The following is a 21,925-nucleotide window of genomic DNA, read 5'->3' on the forward strand; positions in this document are numbered from 1 at the left end:
TCAACAGTGAAAAAAAGCAAACATCTTAGCATTTTACTATGAAAATAATTTGAACTTACAGACCCCGAAGAGGGGATCCCTAGAGGTCCATGGAAGTATAGTTTGAGAACTGCCTCCCTGAGCTGATTCCCAGAGAACCAACATGCCAATTACACATTAGCTATCTCAGCAAGAGTTAAGAAAGTTCCAAAACTACTCCACATATGATCCAAATAAGACAGAGTGTAAGGAAAGTGACAGGGTGTATTCTACCATATTCAGTTTGACTGCTAATCCCAAGTCAGACATTAAAAAATATAAAGTCTAGAAGAATTTTTCCTACAGATTTGATCATGAAATATTTGGCAGAGGGAATCTAATTCAAACCAGCTGCTGAACTCTCGCTGCACAGCAGCTGGTTAAAACACATTGCCTAAAGGCCCCCTTTAGTGAGGAGGCCAGATGAGCTCATGCAAAGGCGTTTTAGCAGCTTTTGCCCCTTAAGTCCCATAAGCACAACATCACTCAATTTTCCATATTGTAAAGTAGCCACACTTTCTTTGGATCTTTTTCTACTCCAGTCAAAGAAAACTCATAGGAAAAAAACTACAAAATGCACATTCTGCAAAATCCACAGCACCTATATCTATTTTTCTACCTGTATATCTGGCTTTAACCTCAAGAAATATGTAAAGTAAAAATAAAATAAAATAAAAATCCTCTTTACTTACCACTTCCATATTTTACTTAATTCCTCAACCAGCCTGAAATATCAGCTATTAAATAAACACAAACACACACAGACACACCCAGAGCTTTGGTTTCCAAGAATCTGTAAATGTACAAGCCAATATAAATGGTAACTCATGTTAATTTGTATCACCCTAACAATGTTCTTTGATTTCTGAACTACAATTAATTCTTAATTTATCAGGGACTATCTATCTACTTTTGCTGTGGATAATCAAGGTCCTCTATGTGTTTATGTTATCTTTGTGTGTTTATGTCTGATCCACTCATAAGAACATGTTCCAAAGTGTTAGAATTAGTGAAAGTGAACATTCAGCCCTTTCTTATTCTTCACAGAAAACTAAAAAGACATAAACACACCACTTTCTGGCCTTGCCTCTCTCTTGCAGGACACCTCCTGGTCTGGTTCCTCCTCTGGTCTCTTGCAGTGGCCATTGTCTGCGCCCTCTGGGAGGCAGAGGATGATTAAGCCCCGATTAACTCTATCAAGCAGTGACTTCAACTGATTCCCACTGGCCAACATGGCCACGTGAAAAACTAAACCTCTCCTCTATCATCTTTGCTTCTAATCCACCAGTAATTCCTGAGCAAGGAGTAAAGAATTCCTGCTGTTGCATTAATTAAACTTATTAGGAAACAACATGTTCAGAAAGCTATAGGCCCCACCCATTTAATTAACGGCCAAGTTCAACTTGCATGTCTAGGTTGATCGAAATATTTATTTGAATTCCTCACATTTAATATGAAACTTTTGCTACTCATAAAAACTATGGGGTAGAGTTAAGCACTTCTTTTAACAATAGCAAAATTAAACCAATTATACTTTTTACACAAATTCTTCTTTGACATATTTTCACTTAATAATAAATAACAGTTATTACAATTAGAGCAACTAACACTTACTTGAGCACCTACAATGTGACAGGTACCACTGTAGACATTTTACAAGTATTAATTCATTTAATACACCTACCCTATCTCATTAATAACAAATGAAAAACCTGTGGCACAGGAAGGTTAAGTAACATGCTCCTAATTATCTACTAAAAGTGGCAGATTAGGGACTAAAATTGTTTAAGGATTGGTCTTAGCTCCTTCTATTAAGTCTTGTTGGTTTTGGGGGTTTGTTTTCATTATAACAGATTTACTGAGATATAATTCACATACCATATACTTGACCCACTTAAAAGCTCAATGAATTTTAGAATAATAAGTTGTGCAACCATCAGCACAATTTTAGCACATTTTCATTATCCCCCAGAGAATTCCTATACACACCCCCTATTTCTCTCAACTGCCACCCCCTCAACCCCTGCAATGACTAACCTGTTTCTATAAATTTGCCTATTCTAGATATTTTCTATAAATGGCATCGTACAATATGTGGTCTTTTGCATCTGGCTCCTTTCACTTAGCATAAAGTTTCCAAGGTTCATTCATATTTCAGCATATATTAGAACTTTTTTTTATTGCTGAATAATATTCCATTGTATGGATATGCCACATTTTGTTTATCTGTTCATCAGTGGATGAACACTTGGGTTCCACTGTTTGGGTGTCATAAATGATGCTGTTATGAACTTTCACAGATAAGTTTCTGTGTGGACCTAAGTTTTCATTCCTCTTGGATATATAACCTAGGAGTAGCATTGCTGGGTCATAGAGTGATTATGTTTAGCCTTTTGAAGAACTTTCAGACTGTTTTCCACATTGACATTCCTACCAGTAGTGTATGAGATTTCTATTCTCTCCCACATCCTAGTGTATGCTTGTATACTATATCTTTTTAATTATAGCTGTCCTGGTGGGTGGGAAGTGGTAGCTCACTGTGCTTTTGATTTGTACATCCCCTGAGCTAATTACTGCTGAGCATCTTTTCATGTGCTTATTGGCCACTGTGTATCTTCTTTGAACAAATGTCTATACAGATCCTTTTCCCATTTTTTTGAGGGGGGAGTAATTTATCTTTTTACTACTGAGTTGTAAGAGTTCTTCATATTTTCTAGATACAAGTACCAGATTAAATATATGATTTGAAATATTTTCTCCCCTTCTGTGGGCTGTCTTTTCACTTTCTTAATGGTGACACTTGAAGCACGGAAGTTTTTAATTTTGATGAAGTCCAAATTATTTATTTTTTCTCTGTTGCTTGTACTTTTGGTGTCATATCTAAGAAGGCTCTGCCTAAGCCAAGGTCATGAAGATCTACTTCTGTATTTTTTCCTAAGAGTTTCATAGTATTAGCTCTTAAATCTTATTTACATCTTTTCCTTAGTTGCAAATTAATACCACACCGATTGTACCCACACAACCATCCTGTTTCCTTCTTTAGTACCAAAGTACCTTGATGGTCTAGACCCAGTCTAGTCAAAGGCCAGAAATTATCTGTTTCTGGGATTGTAATTTCTAGTATTGAACAAAGGCTCATCTAGGGGATGTCATAGGCTTCTGTACTATCTCTCCAGTGACACACAGTTAAGGAAATATCTAAGGATAAAGCTACCCTCCTTGCATTCCATAATCATAATTGGAGCATAAGCATCTTCTGTAAAATTTAAACTTATGCGATCTCTATAGTCATATTCATAAGCTCTAAATCTTTGGAAAATACAAATTTAATTGCTCTAATTTTATCTGTGAGACGTGTACACATGTTTTCACAGGATTCCTGTCATGTTTTGAATGTAACCATGACAGAGAAACTGTAATTTAAGTAATAGAATTTACCTCAACTAAGATTTATTGAAGGGCTACTGTCTGCAAAGCATTATGGGAAATGCTGAGATGACCAAGTCATAGTTCTTGACCTCAAGGAGGTTATAATTTAGTGAGGATTAAAAACAAAAACAAAAACAGAGAAACTGATGGTTAAATTCAGTCCTTCTGCAGGACCCTTATGTCCTGAAGGAATTAATCAGGGCACACCTCCCTAACTCTGAAGCTCAATAAACTCTTTATTGTGTGCTTTAAATGCTCCAGCTCTAAATTACAGAGAAACTCCTGAAAAGCTATGTGAAAATTATACTTTTATAAAAAGAATGATATATGTAAGGGAACTTGGCAAATTGGAGGAAATCCTATATAATGTGAAAGTCCCCCTGTAATACAAAGAACACTGTTCCTCACATGAATCTTTGTCTGCTCAAAGCAGAAACCCCCACACTGGTCCCTGTGGGACATACCAGATGATTCCATCATTTAGCATTTTTGATTACCAAATACTTTTCTGTGGGGTTCCTTTTTAATGAGCAATTTTTGAGTTATATCAAAATCTGATTCTTTTTTAATCACAAGTAACACTGAATGTGAATATATTTTCTAGTTTCACACTAAATAACTAGTTTCTAATTGTTCTTAAGACATCTTGGCCCCCAAATTTATATTTCTCTATCCTTTTCCCTTCCAACTCCCCACATCTGGCGTGCTAAAAACGTCCCGTTGCTTCAGGTCAAATTAATGTTTATTTGATGGAATCAAAATTATGTACTCTTATACTAGAAAGAAAAGTGGAAGAATATTTTGGCTGACTTGCGTGGTTTAATTCACATACCACATTCTGGTTTAAATGATTTCATCACTCAGTAAAAAGGCTGCCACAATTTCAGTGGTTTTCTAGTCACAGTCAATAAAGTAAAGAAAAAAAACCCCACTATTTACTTATCTTCATGACTAAGCAAGTCCTGAAAGGAACAGTTAGGAAACTGCTTCAGCAACTTAAAAAATACACACAAAAATACTAGTGACAGAAACCATTTATACTGAGCTAGGAGCTGCAAAACAGTAAGGTTGTGAAAGAAAAGTTTTTGTCTAAATCAACTACATCAACTATTTAAATGCTATTTTAGGAACCTAATGAATAACAAAATTCATTTTAAAATTCTTTAGTAGACTTAGAGCAGGATAGATATTTTATTTTTTTGTCTTTCTTACCTTGTGGCAACAAGAGGGTAGCTGTGACATGGTGACGCCCAGGCATCCCTTGTCCATGGCATACAGTCATAAAGCAGCAAATCCTTCTCAGTCACAGCCATGAGGACAGGTCTCCATTGTTGTCTTCCACCATCTAGTTTTGCCTGTTACAATGGTGAAATCCAGAGAGCAGAGCTAACTATAGTGATATACACCTGTAAAAGTCCCTTCAGTGATGGCCTAACATAGCGGGTCTCCATTTTGTTTTCCCATCCTAACAGACATGAGAAAAGGAAGACATCCCATCAAGTTCCTTCCCATTGGCAGGGATTCTTCACTGGGAGGAGTGCGGTAGATCACGTAGTTTGAGAAAGCTCTCCCTGAATGAGTTACAGATGTTTTCTAACGATGTGACAGTTTCTTCCCTATTCCACAATAACTAATTATCATCAATTATAATTAAATATGTGGTAATCTGTTCAAAATGACAATAGTTTTAATATATCCAGTGTGGGAGTAACATCTTCTAAATACAGGATAGAAATTCTTACTAAATAATTCTATAATCTAAACACCAGTGTCTTTCAAATATTTTTGATCAAGACCTACAATAGGAAATACATTTTTACATTGCAACTCAAAACACACATGTAAATACTGAATTTAAAAATTCCCTATACTTTGTGCAACATACTTTGGTAATTTCTATTCTATCTTTTTAAAATGCTGATACGACCTACTACATTGTATTTTGGAAAACACTGATATAAACTATTGTCAAAGAGTTCCCCATTACATTTCAGGAAGTTTATGTTTCAGTTTCAAATGTACCATTGCATTTAACTGCATAAAGCTCAAGTTATCTCTGTGAGGGTTTTAAAACACAGGCAAACAACTACCATTTAAACATACTGTCAAGGATCCAAGGCCAAAAAGCAAAAGACTGTGCTCAAGAAAAGCCCTGGTATCATCAAATGTTTGCCTTCCTAAGTTGAGACATTTGGGGAATGCTTAACAACAAGATTATTTTAACACTAAACTTTCAGCTTACTATCACTCACACCTTCAAGGCCAATTCAAATTGATGAATCATTTGTCTCTTAGTTGTCTTCAGAACCACTTTTTATTTTCTCTTCCTTAATGACCTCTGAAGGTAATATGGATGTGTCAGGGGACCTTAACAAAACGTCTATAATCTGAAAAGTAGCCTGAGTAGTTCAGTTCTGCACTGTAACATCTACCACCAGGATTTTCTCTCCTAGCTAGAGCCACAAGCTGATTGCAAGAGTGGGAAATTAATTCCAGTCAGTGAAGTTATCCATGTTTGACCATGTACTGAAAGCACAAAACATATGACCTGACTGAGAATTTAAGCCAAGTATGGTAGAAATAATTATATTTTCCTTATTGGTAAACCCAAGATTTCTAAGACTGTATATTGGTCTCGGGGTTAACTGTAATATCTGGAGGAAGAGTATCAGCTCTAACAAGATTCTCTCAGATTCTCACATTTTTGGGTCATAGATATCCTGAAGGGATTTCTCATTTATGTGCACTACTAAGTTTTTGTCTGTGTGATTGTTATAGACAGTATTTCAATATGGTAAATAACATAAAAATCTATCTTTGCGAAGGGATAAAATGATCATCTGATTTTCTTAAATTAATATTTTTGCTAAGTTATAAGAGAGAGATTTTGAAGGCTAGATCAGAACATATGCATTTGGAAAGCCTAAATTAAATATATTTCTTCTCAAAGAAGATATCAGGTGCTAAAGGAAAACTGCTAATGCCAATAGAAGCAATGTCTAATTTCAAGATGGAAAACTTTTTGTTCAATTAACAATTTTTCAAAAGTGTTTAGCTCTTTTGAGTCCTTAGTTTTTGGAGTGTATCTTTTCCCTCTTCTACTTACCACTGGAGAAAAATGAAATCTCAGTTTAAGTCATTCTGTTTGCCTATTTGCCTTCACTTATAAGGATACTGTTTGCTTTCACTGGAGTCAAAATGCTGCCTACTATATATAGTATGTGTTTATGGTTGTGGTATCAGTATAAACAGCCTTGGGGCTCTACTATTCAATTTTTGGTCAGAGGAAAAAGAAACACTAATGTTAGGGTTCTGGTTTGCTTGTGTTTCAACATCCACACATTCATGCACCTGGCCAAAGAACAGCCTTCTCCAAATTTTATTTTCTAATGAATAGAGTTGAATAGCACTAAAGATAAAAAAATTAGTCAGTTATTATTCATTCCCTAAATCCTTAATCCTATAAATCTATGTTTTTGACAGATGATGTACTTCTGTACATCAGAAGATACAGAAAACATGGAGCAAAAAAATAAACAAACCATTCCACTAACCCTGATCTAGTGTATATGTTCCTAATTTGAGTCTTTACACATTTTGAGAATAATCAGGGACAAAGTAGGAACTGTGGAAACAAAGCTTTCTTTGGCTGCCTTGGCTTTTCCAATCAATACTTAAATGCTTAAAAATACTTATCTACAAATAATGTATGTCCCTCCATTTGGTGGACTTCAAGAAAATTCCCTTTTCAGAATATAACCAACTAAAAGGTAAACTATCAGTCACATTAAAATCAATATCAATAAAGAGACAGAAGTCCCTTGCACAGAACAGATTACCTATTGATTACCAAATATCTGCAGCATAGGTTTTCCCTATTTTAAGCAAACTCAATTCATGACAATGTTAAATTAAAAAAAAAAAAAAGATAAATCAAGGAGAGATCATTTAAGGTTAAATAAATGACCTCTCCTTAATTTATCTGCCCCAAATCACTACCTTTTCTAAGTACAACTGAAAGTTTCATTTATATGCAAGCTTTTCAGGAAATACATCTATTGCTAAAATAAATGCTTACCTATTTTAAACAGATTATATGATCTAAAATTATCTTGCCCATTTTCATACTCATACAATTAAACAATCTTATAGTTAGAAAAGGCTTTGGCATTTACCCAGTAGAACCTTTACAGATACATGAGCTTATTATAATACCTCTGAGAAATGGTATTCAGTCTTGCTTAAATATCTTATTCTGAGTGATATTTGATTTGGGTAACCCAAACAACTACTTAAAAAAAGTAAAAATCATGAGTATTTTAGAAATAGCACTTTGGGTTACTTTTGTGATATTATTTTTAAAGAAGTTGAAACTTTTCTACTTGGTATTATTTCCCAACCCTCAGCTTGTGTTCTTGACAATATTTTATCACTAATGACTTGTTTGCTTGCGTTTTGCATGTATATATGTAGACAAAGGAAAAAAATTACTGAACATCTACTATATACAAAGCATTAGGCTAAGTTCTCTGGCGGTGAAAGATTTGGAAAAAATGTGTTCCTGTCTTCCAAGAGCTCACAACTGAGTGGAGGAAATACACTAAATATGGTCTATAAAGGGCAGACTGTGATGAATTGGTGGCTTTATTTTTCTCCTTTCTACTTGTCTGTTTGTAGCATAAACCAAATTAAGTTTACTTTAGAAGTCTAGCAACTCTCATTCATTGCTGGTGGGAATGTAAATTAGTTCAACCTGATGGAAGGCAACTTGGCAATATTTATCAAAATGACAAATGCATAAACCATTTGTGGTAGTTTAAAAATATGTCCACAAAATATATGTCCACAAATTCTTTACTATTCTTCCCTTGAAGAAGTAGAGCCCTGGGGTGTAGACTGGACTTAGTAACTCACTTCTAATGAAAAGAAAAGAGCAAAAGAGACTGGGTCATAAAAGGTACTGTGGCGTCCATCTTGTTCTCTCTCTCAGATCACTTGCTCTGGGGAAAACTCACAACAATGTCTCGAGGATACTAAGGCAGCCCTGCGGAAAGGCCTGCATGGCAAGGAACTGAGGACTTCTGCTAATAGCTTTGTGTCCAAATCATGTTGTAAGTAAACCTGCCAATCCAGTCAAGCCCTCAAATGACTGCCACCCTGGCTGACAGCTTGACTGCAACTTCATGAAGGATCCTGGGCCAGAATCATCCAGCTAAACTGCTGCCAGATTCCTGATCCTTAGAAACTGTGGGAGGTAAATGTTATTTAAAAGCCACTAAATCTTGGGGTAATTTGTTTTAAAGCGATAGATAACTAATAGACCCTTTGACCCAGCACTTCTGGGATTTATCCTATAAGTATAGAAATAACCCCTGTTCTATGAACTCTAACAATCCAAGCTCACTATCAAAAACTTAAGAACCAAATACATTCAGATAATGTGTTTCCTTGTTATCTGACCTATCTGAACTTGGGAACCAAAGAGTTTGGATAGCACATGTGTGAAAGGACAAACTACAAGGTTATTCACTGTAGCATTCTTGGTAATGGCAAAAGATTAGGACAACAAAACTGGGGAAGTGCTTATTTAACTATAGCCACACAATGGAAAACTGTACAGTTGTAAAAAACAATGCACTGTAGCTGAAAAAATTTTTCAGATCAACATGACCTTGAAACTTAGTCATTTTCAACATTTTGCATGAATGAAAAATTATTCTCTCTTAAAAAAAAAGAATACTCTTTGTGCATTGATATGAAAAGATCTCCAGGATATACTGTCTAACGAAAAAAAGGGAGAAAAGTATAAAGCAGTGTGCATAATATGCTCTTCTTTTATAAAAGAGAAAAAGAAGAACATATGTTTATATTTGCTTTTATTTGCATAAAGAAACTCTCAAAAGATTCACTAGAAAGGAATGAAAGTGATTACCTCTCTGCGGGCAAGGGCACAGGAATTAGGTGGATGGGGGACCAGAAGACTTTTCAGTTTGGATAGGGGACCAGAAGGAGAGTAAGACTTTTCACTTACTAACTTTTTATTCTGACCTTTGAACCATGTGAATCATATTATCTTTTTAAAATCATGAAAGTTTCTAACATTGCTGAAAGCACAGAACAATTACCACTCAATTGAGTTTTTCAACCAGCATATAAAAATATGGAAACAATGATAAGCATACTAAACTACTAAAACTTCCAAAGTCATAAATACTTATATATGATTTTCATTAGTTTCTTCTGCTTAGTTATTCTAATATTTCCAAGAAATCATCACAGTTCTAATTCTGTGTTATAGTTTATTATAATCATTATTTGAAATGTTCATAAAAATCTCAAAAGCTGAAAAAAAGATTAGTGGAGTCCAAAATTGGTCCACAACACCAATCACCTGAGGAGCTACCAAATGCCCCATCACAGATCTACCAAATCATAACTCTGTTGAGGTGGAGCTGGGGAGCCAGACCTGGGAAACTACTTAAACAAAACAAACAAAAACACAAACAAAAGACCAAAACCTCACTGGGCGGATACTATGTAATCCCTGCCCCCTTGTACACATGAAGGAATTAGGATTCAATGAGATGAAGGAACTTTTTAAAAGATCTAAAACCAGTGAAAAATAGAACTAGCCCTTGAACACTCGTCTCTGAATCCTTAGTCTAGTCTTCTCTTCTCAGCTACCTCTGGACCAGCTGATAGTGAAGGACCGAAAGAAAAAGGGTGTACTCTAATATCATGTAGAACTTTTAGTCTTTCTTTTGTCAAACTTGGGATCTAAGCTAACTTGGATTATGTTCTTCCTTTCCCTTCACCCAACATCCACTTAGGTTTTCTTGTTTCTCTTCTTTCCATTTTTCAGTTGTAGAGGACAACTATACATGTGTTCAGGGGGAGGGTAAAGCTCAGTGGTAGAGTGTGTGCTTAGCATGCACAAGGTCCTGGGTTCAATCCCCAGTACCTCCATTAAATAAACAAACAAACAAACAAATAAACAAACCTAATTACCTCTCCCCCCAAATAAAATAAAATATTAAACAAAACATAACAAAAAAACTATACATGTGTTTAATGGCATATAAAATATTGTGCATATTTTACACTTTTCTGAGACCAAGGGAGTAAGCCTGTTGCCCCTGAAACTCTGTCGACAGACTAGAACAGGGACTGGGAAACTATGACCTCAGGGCCAAATGTAGCCCCCTACCTGTTTCTGTAAATAAAGGTTTATTGAAACACAGCCACACCTATTCACATGCAAATTGTCTATGATTGTGTTCTTGCTATAATGGCAAAGTCAAGTAGTTGTGGCACTATCTGGTCTTTTCAGAAGAAGTTTGCTGATCCTATTCTAAAATCATGAAAATTGTCTTCAGTCATGAAGGACAGAGATGTTAATAAGAACCTCTTTCTACTTACATTGTGATGATGGTTATCATGACAGTCAATTCTTCTGGTAGAGGTGATAATTAGCAACAAATAGCTAAATGGCAGGGAGAAGAAACCAAAGACTGACTAACAAAAGATCTGCAAGCTGGACATCTAGGACCTGACTGCATGATAAATATTAGAGATATATGAAGTGGGGGAACTATCCTGGGTCTGAATGGTAACTCAATGAGACCCTGCTCTGCCTCCCAGCCTACCTGTTCTGCCAGCCAGGCAATGTGCTTGACCTCCTTGCTGCCTCCCGCTGTACTGGTTGCACCAAGCATGGCATTGAGTTCAGCCAACACCTGTGGGAGGAGAGCCATTATGTTGGTGTGGATAGCTACGAACCAGGAGTGTGCTGTGGCTGTATCCTTGCAGCGTAGGATCAACGTGTTCCTGCTATCAGGAGAATGTAGCTCTATCAATCTGCGTGGAAAAAGAAAAAAAAAAGTGAGCTAGATCAGAAGTCATCAAACCTGCCAGGGTTAAACATACATAACCGAAAATCTACTTTAATTTTACATTCTAGAATATAAATACTTTCTCTTAATTCCTTATGCTCCAAATCCAGAGAAATCCATATATGGAAAGGTGATCACCAGAAAGACTAACTGCTAGGTTTGTTGTTTCAGTGTTAATGTAATGACTTAAGAAGAGGGAACCTATTGTATCTATAGTATTGTGTCTATAGTAGAACACTTCACTTTGTCTTAATTTCCATGTCCAAGAAATGGAAAGCATGTTTGTTGAATTTCATAGGTACATTGTAAAGAAGGAACTAATATTTTTTTAAGTACTTAAAAAATTCTGGTATATGGTATTGCTAGGCAAAAAAAAAAAAAAAAAAAAAAAAAAAAAAAACCAACCTACTGCCAAATAGTGAACTGAATTTCCATTGTGTGAAATAAAGAAAACAGCTGAAGAATATGACTGAAAATTTGGAATTATTTTTTAGGGTCTGGGTAACACTATATGATTAAATTATGCACTGAGTCACAGAAAAATTAGTTAAGAGATCTTCAGCTCTATGACTATTATCTGTTAATGCTCAACTGAGAACAATCTGTACTTCAAAAGTAACCTTTAGGAATTATCTAATTTTTTTTAGATAATTGAACAGAACAAATTCCTTATAAAGCAATTTACTGGATACTGCTTTATGTTCTGGTCAAAGTTTTTGCCAAGATGAATTTTAAAAGTCAATAAATCAATGACTAAAATATATATACTGCTGTGAACATATATATCTTTCAAAATGGAAAAATTAAAAGCTCTTAGGAGTGTTTTCCATGATAGACTAGAAATTGACAAACTGCCACTGACCAAGGAGAGATCTTTTTATTCTTTTATCTTTCTGAAGACAGTTTTTGCTTCCTTGAAGCACTGTTACCAGATCCCACACTACCTGGCAAAGACAAGCAGTTTACATGTACCCTAGCTTTCTGCCTTGAAGCTTTCATTCCTTTCTTTTGTCATATTTCTAAACTGTTTACAATTCCAAATATTTTAATTTGCCATATTTAATATGGCAAATATTCAATCTCAACTCGGGTCAGTCCTTTCTTTCTCAAACATTTGAGAATCTACTTCATGCCATATACTATCCTTGACACTGTGTTAGAGACACAGTGGTGAAAAAGATAAGATAGAAAAAATTAGTCTCTACTCTCACTAGGCCTATCATCTAATGGGGAAGGCAGAAAATTCACAATTAATTAATAAACAATTACAGGTCACAAAAACCACTTCTGTAAACTACATACATGACTACTATGAAGTTCTTGGCTAAAAAAGGTACTCCCAAGGTGGAGGTGGCAGAGGAGGACTGCAATGGATACCTCTGTACCTCTGGGGCACTCTTACCAAGCTGGGGTCATGTTATGAGACAGTTTATAAACACATCTACCTGGTACCTGTCTACTTATCCACTCACCTGCCCTCCCACTGGAATTACCTTTACAGTTCTAGGGCAATAGCGAAGTAAGCCAAAAGTTCTAGAAAGTAGCCAAAACATAAAATAAGATCAATGAATAGCCAAAACCCTTAACAAAGCCCAGACTCAAAAGTTCATATTATTCAGAGGAGTATCTTTAGATAGCAAGTCACATGTGATTTGGTTTTTGTTTTAGTTACAGTTCTGATGAATTTATTTGATTTTGTATCCTACAGTTTAACACAGTGAGAAGTAGCTTGGTACCAAAATTTTGGGAGTTTTGAATAGCAGGTTAAGTCTGGATATTAATCAGAAAGCAACACGGAATCACTGAGGACTCAATATGATCAAAACAATGAATCAAAAAATTTTTTATGAGTTATCTGTACATCCATGTTCATAGCAGCATCACTCACAACAGCCAAAAGGTGGAAATAACCCAGATGTCCATCAAGAGAATGGATAAACAAAATGTGGTATATATATACACAATGGACTCTCATCAGCTTTAAAAAGGAAGTAAACTCTGACCCAAGCTACAACATGGGTGAATCTTGAGGATGTTATTCTAAATGAAGTAAGCCTGTCACAAAAGAGATAATATTTTATGAGTCCATTTACATGAGGTATCTAGAGTAGTTAAACTCATAGAAACAAAAAGTAGAATGGTAGTTGCCAGGGGCTGGGAGGATGGAGAAATGGGGAGTTATTTAATGAGTGTAGTATTAGTTTTGCAAAATGAAAAAGTTCTGAAGATTGGTATTACAATGATATGAACATACTTAACACCACTAAAAAATGATTAAGATGGTAAATTTTATGTTACATGTATTTTACCACAACTAAAAATTTAGAAATAAATAAATTTAAAAATAATCTTATGGTGGGATGTAAGATGGATTACAATAGAGAAAGAAATGACCTGGGAAGATTTAATTGGACCCAAGAAGGATGAGACTACACAGAGCTCACCAGTGGGACACAGACTCCTAGGCAGGAGGAACTCCTCCATCCTAAAGGCCTAGCACAAGTAGAGAGAGGAAGAAAAGAGATCTCTGACAGTTTAAGAGTCATATTGACCTTTCCTTAGTTCTCTGTTATAATACTTATTCCTTTTAATGTAATTTTTCACTGTATCAATTGTTGCTGTCATAGTCCTTAAAATAAAGATTTGTTGGCTAAAAAGTGATTATATTATCTAGAAGAAAAATAGTTATGTATTTGTTATGGGAAGATTTAAAACAGTACACTACACTAGATAACAATAAAATATTGCACAAAAATGTAGTCATCTCTGTTATAATCCTTTTGATGAGTTAATAACTGTATTCCTCAGAGAAACTGCTCAAATAATCATTAAAGTAGCTAAACTTACTTTGGGTTAAATTTACTTAATGACAACTATCTATAAAATGTACTGCTAGATTATTAGATAATATATGTGTACAAACTCAAAGCAGGTTATTTTATATTTTACTATTTACACTAATCTCAAAAATAAAAAGGTTTTCTAGAACTTTCCATATAAGATGGCAGTTGAGCACATACATCTATTCTACTCTTTCCCAAAATCCCACTAAAAACAATTGAAGGGGATTAAAAAATAATAATAAACTTTTTTTGAGCAGTATCAAGTTTACAGAAAAAAAAAAAGAGCAAAAAGAACAGAGAGCTCCCAAATACTCCTGGCTGCCCCTCATCCTACTAGCATAGTGCATTAGTGTGGTACAACTGTTGCAACTGATGAGCCAATATTGATACATTATTAACTAAAGTCTTGGTTCACTCTGTGTTGTACATTCTATGGATTTTGATGAAAGTATAATGACATATCTACCATTACAGTATTACTCAGAATAACAGTTTCACTGCCCTAAAAATCCTTTGTGCTCCACTTACTGATTCCTCCAGCACTCAACCCCTGACCCGTAACTCCTAGCAACTGCTGATCTTTTCACTGTCTCCAAGGAATCATATGGTATGCAACCCTTTCAGATTGGCTTCTTTCATTTAAGTTTCCTCCATGTCCTTTGTGGCTTGAGAGCTCATTTCTTTTTATCACTGAATAATATTCCCCTGTCTGAATGTGCCATAGTTTGTTTTATCCATTCACCTATTGAAGGACTTCTTGGTTGCTTTCAATTTTTGGCAATTATTATTAAAGCACGTGTGTATAGGTTTTTGTTTGGACAGAAGTTTTTAATTTTCAACTCCTTTGGGTAAATACCAAGGAGCACAACTGCTAGGTCACATGATAAGAGTACATTTAGCTTTGTAAGAAACTATGAAACTGTCTTCCAAAGTAGCTGCACCAGTTTGCATTCCCTCTAAAAATGAATGAGAGTTCCTGTTGCTGAACATCCTTGCCAGCATGTGGTGTTGTCAGATGGATTCTGGCTATTCTAATATGTGTGCAGTGGTATCTCATTGTTTTAATTTGCAGCTTCCTAATGGCAGATGATGTTGAGCACCTTTTATATGCTTATTTGTCATCTGTATTTCTTCTCTGGTGAGGTGTCTTTTCAGATTTATTGCCCATTTTTAAATTAGGTTGTTTTCTTACTGTTGAGTTTTAGGAACCCACTGTACATTTTGAATATCAATTCTTTATCTGATATGTATTTTACAAAGATTTTCTCCCTGTCCGTGGATTGTATTTTCATTCTCTTAACAGTGTGCAATGGTTAATTTTATGTGTCAACTTGACGGGGCTAAGGGATGTCCCGATGCTGGTAAAACATTTCAAGGATTTGTCTGTGAAGGTGTTTCTGGGATAGATTAGCATCATCAGTAGACTGAGTATTAGTGGCCCTCGCCAGTTTAGGTAGGCATCATCCAATCCATTCAGGACATGAATAGAACAAAAAAGCAGAGGAGGGGCAAATTTGCTCTCTGCTTGAGTTGGGACATCCATCTTCTTTTCCTGCCCTCAAATATTGGCTCTTCTGACAAAAAAAGATTAATATAATGCTGTTTGTAACAATATATATGGACCTAGAGGTTATCATATTACGTGAAATAAGTCAGAAAAAGACAAACACATATGATATCACTTATATGTGGAGTCTAAAAAAAGACAAATTTTATTTACAAACCAGAAATAGACTCACAGACACAGAAAACAAACTATGGCTACCAAAGGAGAAATGAGGGGAAGGATAAATTAGGAGTTTGGGTTTAACAGACACACACTACTATATACAAATAGATAAAGAACAAGGATCTACTGTATAGCACAGGGAACTATATTCAATTTCTTGTAAATCAACTACACTTCAATAAAGAAACAAACAAAAAAACTCCAACATTGGCTCTCCTGGTTCTTGGGCCTCTGAACTTGGACTAAGTTGTATGATGGGCTTTCCTGGATCTCAGCTTACAGGAAGCAGATCATGGGACTTCTTGGCCTCCATAATCACATGACCTAATCCCTATAATAAATCTATCTTATCTTATCTTATCTTATCCATCCATCCACCCTTTTGGTAGTTTCTCTGCAGAATCCTAATAATATACAGTGTCTTTTATAGAGCAGAAGTTTTAAATTTTAATGAAGTTCAACTTACCAATTTTTTCTTTTATATACTGTGCTTTGTTATCACTGAACTTTAAAGGGGATTTTAAAAAAGCATAATCCTCCAAGCTCAGGGAGAAGAGAAGAGCAACTCCAACAAAATTTTGGAAGCTGGCAAGCAGACAGAGGAGTTAAATGACTTAGCAGACCTAAGAAAAGTGGGGAGAGTCAAATCTGAGCCAGTCCATGTTGCAGAATCCCAAAGAGGCTGGGGAATTGGAGGCACCAGTTGCCTCTGGGAGTGGGAGTAAAGCATGCAGCTAAAATAAAGAGGCTGGCTGAATGTTTCAGCATGCTCCACACCCAACGGCCAGTGACTGCCCCACCCTCAGCCCAGCAAAATATTCACATTCACCCTCATCCCACCAAAATGAGTGGAAGAGCCAGTGATGTTCTTAATGCAGACCCTCTATCAGGCTGGTCATTTTCTATAAAGGCTATTTATTTCCACCTGGTTGTTATGGCACTCTAACCAGCTTAACATCCTTAATCACATGCTAAAAGTTCAGTTGCAAAATCATGATGAAAAATTGCTTTCACTCCTCCCACTGACCTACTTAGCACTAAAGACAGGAATCAGTTCATCCTTCTCTAGCCACAAAACATTCACCTTCTGAAAAAGGCTTTACATCTCATATAGTTCCTAGGACAGTCTCTTAGACAGAGCTCCTTTGACAGTCTATAAACTCTGAAAATCCCGATGTCAAAGATCCTAATTTTTAATAACTGGAAGAATGGAAAGTAAGTCCATTATAAAATAAAAGTAAACCTGATTAAACATGAGAAGATACTGGGATCACAAGGCTGGAAAAAGATGAAAACAGGAAGTAAGTTAGTTCCCATGACAGAATGACCATCTTTTCATGAAAAAACAAATTTTGCAGTGTTTCTTAAAAAGTGATTGCGAAACAGAAAATTAAATTAGGAGAAACAGAAAAGAAACTCCAAAAAAGGACTGATGACTCTAGGATCCAGAAGTCTGTTTTTGAAGAAGCAGCCCCTATAGCTGATAAAGGAGACAAAGTGTTTCGTAAAGTCTACTGCTGTTTTAAAAGAAAAATTCAAATGAAAACTCTGCTAATAAAAATTAGGAGTCAGTCTGCCAGTAATTGTTTGGGACCACAGGAGAGAGGAAGAGACGGCTAGAGTGTGAAGAGTTTTGGCCTGTAGTCAAACCACTGAGGATTTCCTGAGAAATGCAATCACATTTTGATCAGATGAATCAGATCATGTTTAGGTACACAGAAGGATAGGATTCTGTAAGTCCAGCCTGCTTCTTTCTTCCATTTAATAAAGTCTTTGACATAACTTATGTGTTCAAATTTAGTAATAATCATATTGTTTTATATGTCATAAAGCCAAAATTCACCTTTTACAAGGAAAACAGCCAATGTGAAGATGACTCAGACACTGTGAACCAGCTCAAAGGTAACAGATTTACATTTCCCAAAAGCAGCATTTAAGAACACCTTGTCCTCACTGAACTCCACACTGCCCACAATGCTGTTTGCTAAGGAATAGGCTCATGTTCTCTCCCTGGACTTTATCATTATTTATTTAGTTTTCACTTTCCACAATGAACCGCTTATAACTATCAGAAGCATCTAGTGAGGTCCTGAAGACTAGAGGTGAAGGAAGTAAATAAACTTCCTCCTCCTTTTTTATTCATTCTGAAGGTTTATCACTTTTTTTCAGCTCTAGACAGTGAAATTGAATCAACACAGTAAAACAAAACAAAAAAAGGATGTTTTCTTCTCATGTAGAATAAGCTTTTGATTTAGAGATTGAAGACTTTACAAAAAAATGAAGGATGAACCATAAAGAGATTCCACTACACAGCCATCAGAATAGTTTGTATTAAAAAGACTGATACTACCAATGTCGGCAAGGATGTGGAGCAATGGAAACTCTCATACACTGCTGGTGGAAGTGTAAAACAGCACAGCCACTTTGGAAAAAAGTATGGCAGTTTTCTTTTTTTTAAGCCAAACATACACCTACCATTTGAGCCAGCAAAGTGTACTCCTAAGAATTTACCCAAGAGAAATGAAAATGTATGTCCACAAAAAAAGGATGTACAAAAAAATTCATAGTAACTTTATTAATTGCAAACTGGAAATAGCTCAGGTGTCCATCAACAGGAAATTGGATAAAGAACTGTGATATATTCGTATAACATAATACTACTGAGCAATAAAAGAGAAAGAACTATTAACATATGCAACAAGATGGACGAATCTCAAAAATCTTATGCTGAGTAAAAGAATTCTATCACAAAAGAGTACATATGATATGATGACATTTATATAAAGCTTGAGAATTGTTGAAACAAATCTATGATAGAAAGAACAGTAGTAGCCCCAGAAGCTGAGAGAGGGAATTGAATGGGAAGGGGCACAAGAAAACGTTCCAGGGTAATGGTAATATTCTGTATCTTCATAGGTGTGGGTTATAAAATTGTATGCACCTATCAAAAGTTATAATTTGTGTATTTTATTGTATGCAAATATTATCTCAGAAGAAAAAAAGCTACAGTGAAATACTGAACTCTAGTTACTCATATGCATGGTTGAGTATTTAGAGGGACGTATATTAATGTGTGCAACTCACTTTGAAATATATTAGTAAAAATTAAGATGGATTGACAGATAGATGGGCCAATGTGTGATAATGCAAACATAGTAAAATTGTTAATGGTAGAATCTAGGTGGTGGGAAAATGAGGGCTGACTACAAAATTATTTTGACTTTGCTATATATTTAAAGATTTTCATAATAAAATGTTAGAAAAAAAAGAAGAATGATGGGAAGCCACTTGCCTACATAGCACTTAAAAACCAGATTCATAAATATTTTCCAGATTAGGGAAAATCTAAGCCTATTTTTGGCTCAGAGTTTTACAAAAGACTATGTGGAAGATTAAGATTTCCAAAGAGAAATATGGTCAGTTATATAAGGCTGCTGTATGATAAATGTCTTGGTGACAGATGTCCTGATGAACTTATTTTTGCTGTTCCTACATGTACTGTTTTTCTCCATGGCTTTAAATGTTGCAGCTGTGTTACCGGTCATGACATTTCCTTTGATGGAGCTGAGATAAATTTAAGGATCAAAGAGCTCCAAGCGGTTTTATAGATATTATCTTATTTATCCTTGAAGTAGTTCTAAAGAGTATAGTTGAACAGGTATTATTATTCCATTTTACAGAAAGAAGAAACAGGAAGACATAGAAATTAAGGAAGTCATTTAAGGTCACCAACAGCACCTATAATAAGAATACATTGAGAGCATACTCTGCCAATTTTATAATCATTCTCTTACTTAATCCTCACATAATCTTTCATTTTCTACTGCTTTTGGAAAACAAATAGCTTGGCTTAAATTACAAAGTCCATCACCCTAACTTCTGTCTAACTAGTCAACAGTTCTGAACATTTTCTGTGAAGACACATAGATGTTCACATTCCTGTGGGTATAACCAAAGTTATGGATAATTTTGCCAGGTACTTGCAATTCTACTGCTTTTCTTTTTCTCTAGAAAGCACACTGGAATGCAAGTAGGAATGACATAAGAATAACCCTGAATCTCTTCCAATTTATATTTTACAAAGCAGATCATTTGCAAATTTGGTATTTCAATTAAATTAGAAATGAACTACTTTGTAGCATTAAGACTGATAATCTGCAAAAGCCTGAATCTTCTAAGACCTTTCCTTGTATAGTACACCATGGTCAAGTAGACTGAAGAATAAGGTGTGGTACAACTCTTGTAGCCCAAACTGCCCTCTCCAGTTGGTTCTGAAAACCTCTTTCAAACTTGACCATCCATCAAATGTCCTTAGCATATGTGCTAAAGAGAATGCAACCCCAAGTTTTAATAAAGGCCAAGGTTACTGAGCTCTAAAAGATGTCTTAGTGGATAATAAACTAGCATAACTGTCAGCAGTACAGCCAAGTCATATCACCTTCCTCCTTCCTTTTCTCCCTACTCCCACAACCCCAGAGTTCTACAGAATCTTTATAATACTTTGCCTTTTTCTCCAAAACCCAGAAATACTAGCAGCAGTACAGGTGCTAGAGACTGAATGTTTGTGTCTCATCCCGTCCCAAATTCATATGTTAAAACCCTAACCCTCAATGTGGTAATATTAGGAGATGGGGCCTTTGAAAGGCAATTAGAGCATGAAGGCAGAGCCCTCACGGATAGAATTAGTGCTCTCATAAGAGAGACCCCAGAGAGCTCTCTAGACTCTTCTGCCATGTGAGGACATAGCAAGAAAATGACCCAGAAGTGGGCCCTCGCCAGATACTAAATCTGCCAGTGCCTTGATCCTGGACTTCCCATCATTTCCCAGAACAGTGAAAAATAAATTTCTGCTGTTTATAAGCCACCAGTCTCTGGTATTTTGTTACAGCAGCCTGAACAGACTGAGAGACAACAGGTATTGATTCTCAATCTAAGAAATGAAGTATAACGAAGAGACTTAGCCTGAATACTTTCCTCAGCCTGACAACCTGTTAACAAATTTAGTCGCTATTTGTTCTTCTTTATTACATTGTTACTCTATTCTAGTTCTTTCTCTATGGTCCCTACCACCTAATTTTTTTTAAGTCCATGATTAATAGATCATTTGAGAAAAAAAATTTAATCTGGATTTAAGAGGCAAAGGTGATTGTTTACAAATTAGATTCTTACTACATGAAAAAAATAGAAATAGCATTTCTTTAAAGATTAAGCTGTTTTTTGTATTTATTTATGATTCAATATACACACAATCTTTCACAAATAAACCTGTATATAACAAAAAGTAATTTCTATGCCTTAAACTTTTCAAAGAAAGCAAACAAAAACAATATAAATGTATCAGTATAATTTTCAAAATATGTATACAAAGTTAGGAATTAAGACTTTTTAAACTATTATTTCTTGAGAAGCTACCATGGCTCTATGCAAAGGGCTTCATGTGTGTTACCTTATTTAATCTACACGCTGAGTTAAAAAGCATTATCCTTTAAAAAAAAAAAAAAACCGATAAGGATATGGAGGTTTATGGAGGTCAAGGGACTTGCCCAGAAGACTTCCTCCGAGCTGGTGCTCTAGCAGGGATTCAAACCAAGGTCTGTGTGGTTGCAGAGCTCAGCTCTTTCTTGCATATACACAACACACTACAGAGTACGAGCTTTTACGTCCCTGTGGCCTAAAATGCCCAAGAAGGTCATTTAGCTTCTTGCTGTCTTCTGTGAACCATCCCATCCTGATTAGGCACCCGGCTGTGCATTCAGACCATAAAAGTAAAAGCACATTATAAAAAGTTTGTCCTTCATTGTGATGTCTTTGGACAAGCTTCTTTACCTCTTTTTTTCCCCCTAATCTCTAACCTAACACTAGGTTTACCAGTACCACTTCATAGCATTAATAAAGACAAAGCCATAGAACCCACATGGTTATAGAACTAGGAAAGACATAGAAATTATCCAACCCAACTCTCTCATTTTACAAATGAGGAACTGAGGTCAAGAGAAGATAACTTGCCAGTGTCA

General features: G+C 35.6%; 1 protein-coding gene across 1 annotated transcript in view; it reads right to left on the reverse strand.

Annotated features, from left to right (window-relative positions):
• Positions 1 to 21,925, reverse strand: part of SNTB2 (syntrophin beta 2) — a 90,039-nt gene that overhangs the window by 24,158 nt on the left and 43,956 nt on the right. Inside the window, exons 3-4 of the mRNA XM_074370520.1 lie at positions 11,094 to 11,304; positions 4,660 to 4,802 (exon numbers count right to left, since the gene is read on the reverse strand). Of these exons, the coding sequence (XP_074226621.1) occupies positions 4,660 to 4,802; positions 11,094 to 11,304 (354 nt within the window). The remainder of the gene's footprint in view (positions 1 to 4,659; positions 4,803 to 11,093; positions 11,305 to 21,925) is intronic.

Source organism: Camelus bactrianus, chromosome 9, assembly GCF_048773025.1.
Source record: "Camelus bactrianus isolate YW-2024 breed Bactrian camel chromosome 9, ASM4877302v1, whole genome shotgun sequence".
NCBI classification, from domain to species: domain Eukaryota; kingdom Metazoa; phylum Chordata; class Mammalia; order Artiodactyla; family Camelidae; genus Camelus; species Camelus bactrianus.